This window comes from Buceros rhinoceros, unplaced genomic scaffold, assembly GCF_000710305.1.
Source record: "Buceros rhinoceros silvestris isolate BGI_N320 unplaced genomic scaffold, ASM71030v1 scaffold19069, whole genome shotgun sequence".
Classification (NCBI taxonomy): Eukaryota; Metazoa; Chordata; class Aves; order Bucerotiformes; family Bucerotidae; genus Buceros; species Buceros rhinoceros.
This window is the reverse complement of record NW_010429951.1, coordinates 1-9,552: the sequence shown is the minus strand read 5'-3', so window position 1 is coordinate 9,552 and position 9,552 is coordinate 1. Positions and strand designations below refer to the sequence as shown.

Genomic DNA, 9,552 nt, shown 5'->3' with positions numbered 1-9,552 from the left:
ATGGTGCTTTCATGATGCCCCAGGATTTGATCTTCAGAGGGTCACAGAATGTGCAGACGCTTCGTGTTGGCAGTTGCAGTGCTGGTAATCTCAGACCCTCAGCAATAAGTGTGATGTCTGCTTCTGTCAGAGTCTGTTGAGCAGTCGGGTTATTTCATATAGAGTAAATGGTTTCTAGTATTAAGATACCCAAGAGAATACTTTGTCCGTTTTTAGTAAGAATAAAAGGATTGATTCCACCATCACCTGTGCAGACACCAAGAAAGCAAGTATCCTCCTTGTTCGCAAGATTTATGTATTGATGCAAAACCTGAGCCCGTTGCCGAATGACGTTTGCCTGACTATGAAGCTGTTCTACTATGATGAAGGTAGTACTTCCATATTACCTTTATTTATTGACTGTGTTTGGAGGTTGGAAAGAGTCTTGTAGTGACTTTTCAAAGAAATATTGTAATAGATAATTTTCATCGCTGGCACTTGTTAAATGATGTTGTTTTGCCTGTGTCCTTTTTTCAGATGTTTTCCAAAATCCAAGGGGAATGGGTTTGATCTCACTGCAGGAACACAGTCTTGTCACTGACTTCATTGGAGCAAGGATTTCAGTGTGTTTTAAAAACAAATGGCGTTTTCCTGTGCATGTTAAGACATAACACATTTGCCTAATTAGTTGTAGTTTGGATGACTATTTAAATATCTAGCTTTGCTTTCAGAATGTATTTATTGCTCAAATAGCTTTATTTGGGTTTTGCCTATGGTGTAGGGGAAGAAAGAACTTCTTTTAGTACAAGTTGAGGTTTGGTTATTCCCTTCCTCGTGCACAACTTTTTCAGAGTAGCTCTATGTCTTTAAAGGGGAAAAGCATCTTTTCACCACACAAGTGAAAATTAATTTTATAAGAATATGTTTCATTCTAATGATTTCTTTTTTAATGATTTCTTTTCTGCAGTTACACCACTTGATTACCAACCTCCTGGTTTTAAGGAGGGCGAATGTGAGGGGATGATATTTGAGGGGGAGCCCATGCATCTGAATGTGGGTGAAGTGCCAACTCCTTTTCATATGCTGAAACTTAAAGTTACAACCGAAAGACAATGCGTGGAAAGTGTTGATAAAAGCATCCTGAAGCATGGAGAGACTAATGTGCCTCTCCAGGTGCTCAAAGTGGACAGAGATGATCCTGAAGAAGAGAATCAGGACATGAATGTAAGAGTGCAAATATTTTGTGCAGCTGTTGAAATTTTTTGTGGTTTATAGTCTAGAAAAGAGCCATTAATTGCTTTACTGCATGTCTTACTATAACGTTGATAAAAAACCCCACCTCTGTTTCCAGATAAATTGAAACAAGACTCCACGTCTTCAATACATTTTTGCCTTAATTTTGCTGCTCCAGTTAGCAGTCTGCCCTTGTTAAGGCGTTGTTGAGCAAGGGCACCAGTGTGATGCCTGCCAGCGGCGACAGCAGCAGCGGTGTTGGTGGTCCTCGTGTCTCTCTGAGACTGGAGAGGAGCAGCAGGGTGGGAAGCAGAGGGGCAGCTTTGTGCTGTGGGTGCAGGTGCCATTTGTGCCCTTCTAAACCTGCGTGTGCCCCTGAATTGCTGTTTCACAGGCAGTAGGAAGGTGGTAATTGATGCACTGATAGTATGGTTTCAATATCTGTTGTTACAATTTTTAGTATTTTTTACAAATGTTTTTTGTGGTAGCTGAATAACTGTGTGCTTGCATTAGTAACTAAGTACCACGGAGCTAGTCTGTATGTTCCATGTCAGGTACAATTATTTCAATAGGGTTCATTCCACTGAGAATCCGTCTAATAAGCTCTAGCCCTAAGCATCTGCGTACAATCCCTCTTCCTTATTTGTCTGCAATAAGTGATAGACCTTTTCCTCAATCTAGGAAAATGCTATTGTGGATAATAAAGTAGAAGAGAGGAATAATGTAAATATTTCAGAAGCTCAAGGTAACATTTATGTATATTTTTTAAAGTCTTTTCAGTTTGTGCCCTTTTTTCCTGTTATTACTAGAAAGAAAACTCAATTTTCTGACATAGGCCACCTTTCTTCGCATACATCACTATGCCTTTATTTTCTGTTGTGGCTTTGTTCTGCGAAGCACTTGGTTAGCAAATGCACTTTTTCATGTTTCTTTTCTAAAATTCTGATTTTCTGTTCCGAAGAACATTTACTGTAGAAATTTACTGGGTTGGGTGTTTAGAAGTATATTTTGTTGGGTTTTTGTATTATTTTTTTACTAATGTATTTCCACAAAGCTTGCACAGGTACACTGCTCTTGAGTTCATTACTGGAGACTTGGGAAGCAGGATTCTCTGGAAAAAAAAAAAAAAAAAACATCTGGCAGGCAATACTTTCCTAATACCCTACATAGGCAGACAGTGATGTTATTCAGAATTTACACAGTAGAACCACAAGGCTATACTAAAAAAAAAAAAAAAAAAGAGGAAAAAAAAAAAAAAAAAAAAAAAAGTCCCAGGGCTATTTTGGTTTAAGTCACAGCTGTTTGGACAGTATCCTGACAGCTTCAGCCACTAAACAAGTTTAGCAGAAATACCACTTTTAGCCATCTTTTTCCTTAAGCTCTGACTGCAGTAGGGCCGCAGCCTGATGCTGTAATCCGTATGTGCTTCAGTCTGTGTGGGTGTGGAGGAATGGAGACCTCTGGGGCTGCTGTACACCGAGTGTTTACGCTGTGGTGGTCTGGGTGTTGCCCATCGGTGTGATCGGTATGAAAATCCCCGTCGGTATGATGCGTGCTCTCCTGTGCAGGGGAAGTTGTTCATTACTGTGGTTTGCTGTTCCTGATACAGTAACTTCCTCTCAGTATGTGGTGGTTTATGGATCATTGTATGATGTGCTGATGGCTTAGTGCCTTTTCTGGCCACTTGCTTTCCCAGCTTACTCTGGACTGGTGTGCCCTTTTCTCTTACCGTGTACATGGAGCATTTTGATAATTGCAAGTGAACTTTTTTAACTTTAGTTTTAATAGGTACAAGTTCTAGCAAAGCTTTCTAGTATGAGTCTCAGCAAACTGAATTTCTTCAAGTAGCATCCTAACACCGTAAAGTCTGTCGATGTAGAACTAGGCATACAATGTGAGTAGCAATGAAAAGCAAATTCCAGCCTACAAGGCAGCACCTCTCAAGAAGGTAACAAAACCATTTATGTCTGTTTTATTAAAAAAGTTTCATATTACAACTTCAGTAAGCAATTGAACTGAGAGTTCTGCAGAGTGTAAATGAAATCCTCTGTTTTGGAAGCACTATGAGGGCCCTTAACACTGCAAGGCAAAGCTGCCTTCTCCCTTGTTATCAAATAACCCATTATGCCCTTCCCACAGTGCAGGGCATTAGAAAGTACCTGCTCATCCTTCTGATGAAAAAACTGCAGCATCTGCCTGGTTGGGTTTTTCTTAGTTTTTATAAATAGACAGTTTCTGCACTGTTTGCTTACAGTCATGTAAATGTCCTCAGCTGTAAGCTCTGAATGCAGAACTGTCAGTAAAACAACTGTCTTGGCTACACCAGCCTGACGGCAGCTGCTACCAGAAACACGCCCTGGAAGCTCTCCGCTGCTTTTTTACATCAGTGCTCCAGGATATGGACATCAGCAGGCTGTTTCTGGGTCAAGACAGGAGACAGCAAACTCTGTCCTCAGGAATCTCTGTGAGCAGAAGCTTCCTTTCCAGATTATAGAGAAGCTAGGAGGGAAAGTAGAAGATGATTTATCTTCAGATTCCCCAAGGTAGCCCAGGGGCTTAAAGATTGAGTTTTGGTACTGAATGTAGTGGAGAAGGAATTGCTGATTTATTAACCAGCTCATCTTGAAGAGGCTGTGTAGGAAGCATCCAGACAATACCAGTACCCATTTGCTGTGCATAAAGCATTTCAAACATAGCAAAGAAGGATTAAGAGAGGAAATTAGTAACTTTTTTGGAAGAAGATAAAGTAGAGATGATGGAGATGGGTATGCTCAGAAATGCTGATATGCTGCTGTAAAATAGGATAGCTAAAGGAACACAGTTCTCAAGACTGCACAGTAAAAAACCCCCCAAAACAAACAAGTTTCATGACCAAAATCTGGGGTGGGAGGGAAGTACCTCTACTTGGATGAGAAGCCTTTGTAAAATGCTCTTTTCCTGTAGCAGAGGTAGAGGCTTCTGTGGAGGTGATGCATACACGGCACTCCCAGAAGAAATGTCTGTTAGTGCTGCTGCCAGCTCCGGTCACTCTTAATGCATTTCCCTAAAGCTGCATCTGCTTTGAAATACAACCCTGGCTCTACAGACCTCAGATACAATAATTTTCCATAAAAACTGCCAGACACATTGCTTTCCACATAACTATAGAAGCAGCAACTGTGTCAGTGCTGGTCCTTCCAGCCCAGACAGCATGAGCAGCCTGTTGGGCTGCCATGGTGTCTCAGTGCTTGCGGAGGCAGTTGGACAGAAAGCTGAGCCTGGATTTGTGTTTTTTTTTTTTTTTAATGGGTTGCAATGTCCTGTTATTCAGCCCAACACTGAACAGACTGCACTATGTATTTAAATAGTGGCATTAATATTCTGGGGCGGCTTTTTTTTTTTTCCAGAAATAAAATGTCCAACTTTGCAAAACCAGCCAATGTTTCCATGCTGTTCCAAAATAATCATGGAAATGTGTAGGAAACAGCAGGTGTAGATCAGCAGTTTTATCTTGGCGATGCAGAACTGGAATAATCACATAAAGCTGTATCTGGTGCTTTGAGAAATCCACAGAACTCCCAAAACCATGCAAAAATGGAATGAATTGCTTGTCTTACGGAGTGCGATTTAGAGGAACTTAGACACAGGAAAATGCATTTGTCATCCTTAAATTCTTCAGTCATTTACACAGCTGAACCACAATCGTCTTCAAATGATTCATGCTTATATCTGTATCCTAGAAAAAAAACCCAGCATGGATTAGAAGCAACAACAGAAAAATCTCCAGAACTGAGGGCTGCTTCTTCCTGGCCAGTTTGTGCAGCTGCAGGCAGACAAGGGGAACTGGAGCTAACGAACCGCAGCCAAAGCTGCTGGGTTGTGTGCGGTTGGGTTACAAAACGGGAGCTGTCTGTTGGCAGTGGATTCAGAATATGCAGGAGCTGTGCCAGAGTGGCCCTGAAGTGCAAAACGGGCTCATGAGACTTCTAACTTAGGAGCAAATCCTAGCAGAGACAAGCCTTTTGCAGGACCACATACAAACGAGCTTGGGATCCCACTCTTCCAAACATCCTGTGTGTAGATCTGTACTACCTAGCATAAGCATCTCGTGTGTGCCTGCGATAGGAAATTGCTGAATTAAGGGTGTAAGAATGTTAATACTTGGTGGAGGTAACGAGTTGCAGGTGGAGAGTTGGAGCCTTTTTGAAGCGCAGGTTCCCTGTGTTTATAAAGCAAATGTATTCCCTGTGGCGAGGCTGCTAGTGTGTTGTCAACAGCGTGCTTTTATTAACTCTTACAGAACCACATTTAACTTGTGAAGAAGATGAAGTTACAAAGGCTGAAGGGAACCAGAATCTGTATGTTTCTTATCCTCAGGTATGAAAACTGCACTCCGTTGTCTTAGACTTCTACTGGAGCTTTTGGGAAGCTTCCTTCCTACTTTGAGTCATTAGCAGATTACCTCTGAAAGGTTTATTTACCACAGTCACTGTTTTCAGCAATAAAATACCTTCACGTTTTACTTGCCTGTTTTACAAAAACAGTTAATATTTTAAAGCAATCAAAACCAATAACAAAAGGCTGTTGCTCTGCGATAGTTTTCAAACAGATAGTCGACTGTTATTAAGAGATATAATGTAATTTCCCTGTTTATAAACTGCCATAGTAAATGCTCTGCCTAATAGAAGTTCCTCTGCTAAAAATTTCTGTCAGAACAGACCCAAACTTGTTTAAAGGTTGATTAAAACTTAAAATGCAGTTTTATTACTCAGACTTAAAACTTGGGAGATATTCCCTTCATATAGTAAAATAGTATAATTTAAATATGGAAGACTACTTCAGACACAGGTCCTTAAGATTTCTTAAAACAGAATAGCCCTAGGTAACTGTGAGAGATGTGCTGTAGACAAATGACGGATGCTTTGATCTGTCAGGGCTCTGATAGCTCCAACTGTAGATAGTGCTGTGTACTGCAGAGGGAATGCTCCTGTATTTAAATTTCAGCTCAAGTGCTGTGGTGAGCAGAGCCAGAGCTCTTTGCACACTACAACACCAAACTCCGCTGTAGCCTCTCGTGTGTGTGCGTGTGTTTGTTTTTTACTGCTGTCACAAGGCAACACCTATTTTCTGATTTTAGGTTGATCATTTGGCAAGTAAGACATCTGAACTTAATGTGTCAGAGAGCAGGACAAGAAGTGGAAAGATATTTCAAACCAGCGCTGTTAGTACCACTTTTTCTCTAGTTCTGTTCTTTGTCTGTTCTTCAAGCCTTAGCAAATAAAACGCTAAGCTTTAATACATTTCATGCGACAGCGATTCTGGATCGCAACAGCCCCCTGCAATGCTTGAGGCTTGGAAGCATGGCTGGCACCTGCCCAGCAGAAAAGGACCTGGGAGCGTTGGTCAACTCCAGGCTGAATATGAGCCAGCAGCATGCCAAGGTGGCCAACAGCATCCTGGCTTGTATCAGAACTAGTGGGGCCAGTGGGATCAGGGCAGGGATTACACCTCAGTACTCAGCACTGGTGAGGCCACACCTTGAGTACCGGGTTCAATTTTGGGCCTCTCACTACAAGAAGAGCTGAGTGTTTATGCAGGTTGAGAAAGATTTATTAGGATTGATTTTTATCATCTCGATAATGCATTTAGCCAAATTCCCCACTGGTTTAATCATCGCTGGTAGGAGCGTGTGCCAGCAGAGATTCCCAGCCCAGTGTGCCATATGCTTGCTAGTGATTTTATTTGGCAAAAATTCTAACCTCAGCTCTCTGACTCATCTGTACCAAGATAAATCTGTTACTTCTTTGTTTAATCACGTTGCAGCAGATAAGCCTTCTAGTTAGTGCTGTTTGTGGGGAGCCAAATTTTTCCAGCCTTGTATGTACAGGTGGTGTAGAAGTTGTCTTCAGGGTGGGATTTGGCCTTGGAGGATGGCACGGCGGGGGGGGCCTGTCTGTCTGTCTCTTGCTGCTGCCTTTACCAACTGAGCTTTATAGCCCTTTGTCATGAGGCTCTGGGGGGCCTTCACGAGACCTCAACATCTCTCTCTTTTGTGAATGTTCAGGGTTACTAGTAGGTTCTTCTCAGAAGAAGCTGTGGGGTGAGTACTACCATTCTGGTGAATAAGTGCCCTTCAAGTAGTCAGGAGGGAGGTTACGTGTCAGGGCCAAGGAAAACCGTACCCGTCCTGTCCCTGCTCAGGAAAGCTCCTCAGGAATTCTTGGTGCAGTAGTTTGTAAGGATCCATAACGTGCAGCTCAGTCATTGCCAGTCGTCTTCTCCTAAACTAATAGTTGACTTGTATCTCTAAAGGCTAATGGATATCAAGCTTGGGAGCTTGCGAGATTAATTCCTCAGAATTAATTTAGAATGCTCTAAAGAAATCCAGAAGAGCAATTGATCTGTCTTGAACATACTTACATCTGAAAGCTGCATGCAAGAAAGAGCTCTCAGTTTGCAACAAAATCGTGAAGCAGAGATGTTAAATTCTGAATCCAGAACTAGTAGATTCAGTCTTTTTGTAAGGTACTGCTTACCGCAGAGTAGAACTTTTTTACTTCCAGACCCAGGGTCATATGCAATATTTTTTGTTATTCACTGATGTGGGGGGGAAAAAAATCCCATCATCATTATGTGTGCTCGCTATCATCATATCCCTTTTGAAGAAAGGTTTTGTTAATGAACTTAATATGGGAATTTAAATAAGGCACAGTTGCTTTAAACAATCAAAGGCACAGCAGAGCTAGAGGCTGAGTTGTCGTCTTTTCACGTGTGCAGGTCATAAACAATGGGATTAAACTCTGCAGGATGAGCCCGAGTGCTGCGGACCCCCCTCCCGTGTTGGGGTGGGGCCCTCCTGGTGCCACCCGGCTCTGCACTTGCTGGGGCCTCTCTCTTGGCTCCAGCGGCTCGTGGAACCGGACTTCGGGTGCGCTGTTTCAGCGGGGGGGAACAGCCCTCCTCAGTTCTCTTGGTGCTGTGACGCACAGGAGGTCCTGCCCTCACAGCATCCATACATCCCAGCCCTCCTTCAGTCATTTGGAGGGAGGGTCAATTCTGCCAGAAAATAATACCCAGAAGTTACTCCAGACTGAGCGCCCCTGGGCAGGGACCAGGTGATGGCAGGGCTGAGGCACCTGCTCGACATGCAGCGCTCTGAGTCACCTGGCTGTGGTTCTGGGTGGGTTTTTCCCATGTGAAGTGGCTCATGCTGTGGCGCAGGCCATGGTGTGTGCCACGTGGCAACCCGTGACACCATGTTTGTTTTCCCTTGGCAGGTTCATGAGTTCGAACTCGCATCTAGTCAGGATGTGCTGCCAAAAAGGAGAAAGATCAGCGAGCCGAAGGAGCAGTTCTAGATGCCCATCTCCCCGCTGCTGGTTTACTGAGTGCGCCACACCGTGCCACGTTGTTTAATGTGAATGTTCATATTTAAGTATCTTTTAGGGATCTTTTCTGTTCTGTTGTAGTAAAAGTGGAAAGTATTTTAAGGAAAGAAAACCTGTCAGGCTGAGGAGATCTGGAGTTGTTTGTTATAGGAGGCTGTACCCCATCGGGAAAGAGCCGAGGTACCTGACTACTGAGGAGGTGAGACAATTTCTGTACGAAGGTGATTCGAGGGATTTAACTCTCTGCTTAGAACGTGTTTAAATCCTGATGGTGATAGTGTAATGTCGCTACCTACAACACCAAGGTTTCACCAGTGACTTTGGGCTGTATTTCAGAGCTGAGGAACTCCTTGACCAGAACCTGCCTTGCGGGGCCTGGGACCCCTTGACTCTTGGGTTGATTTCCAGAGCTTTATAGAGCAGGGTTGGGAGGGCTCTGCCATCGGTTACAGCAGTGTTACCGTTTTGGGGTTTAATAGTGGGACAGTTAGGGGGGCTCCATTCTTTGCATTTCTTCCAGAATGAAGACACCAGACTCAAATAAAAAATGAGTGTTCTTCATAATTCCAATTACATGTTTTGTGCCTGAATGGTGGAATTTCATTACAGCTGTAATAAGACTTCATTTGTCATTACAAATGAAGTATTAATCTGTGGCAGGCATCTGTTAAAACAGTGTGAAGTTACTTGAAGAAACCTGTATGCACTTAAAATGGTTAATTGCCCTTTCTTCTTCTGACAAAAAAATGTTGATTTTTCCCGTATGGTGAATGGAGTGAGGCTGTGCTTGCGTGGCCAAGAGCTGCCACCCTCTGTGGGTGGGGATGGCTGAACATTTCTCCACAGGTTCGACTTTTGAACTAAGAATGTCTCTTCACCGTTCCTCAGTTAAAGCGATGTTAACGTTCAGTGTTGTGTGTCTGTACCGCGTGGGTTGGCGACCGTTCGTGGCACCGTGTGACACTGGGCAGCT

The 9,552-nt window shown here is 43.1% G+C and overlaps 1 protein-coding gene across 1 annotated transcript in view; it reads left to right on the top strand.

Annotated features, from left to right (window-relative positions):
* Positions 1–8,549, top strand: part of HORMAD1 (HORMA domain containing 1) — a 13,953-nt gene extending 5,404 nt beyond the window's left edge. Inside the window, exons 8-13 of the mRNA XM_010142854.1 lie at positions 217–368; positions 947–1,209; positions 1,894–1,957; positions 5,492–5,568; positions 6,329–6,412; positions 8,469–8,549. Coding sequence (XP_010141156.1) covers positions 217–368; positions 947–1,209; positions 1,894–1,957; positions 5,492–5,568; positions 6,329–6,412; positions 8,469–8,549 — 721 coding nt within the window. The remainder of the gene's footprint in view (positions 1–216; positions 369–946; positions 1,210–1,893; positions 1,958–5,491; positions 5,569–6,328; positions 6,413–8,468) is intronic.
* Positions 8,550–9,552: the final 1,003 nt, after the last annotated feature.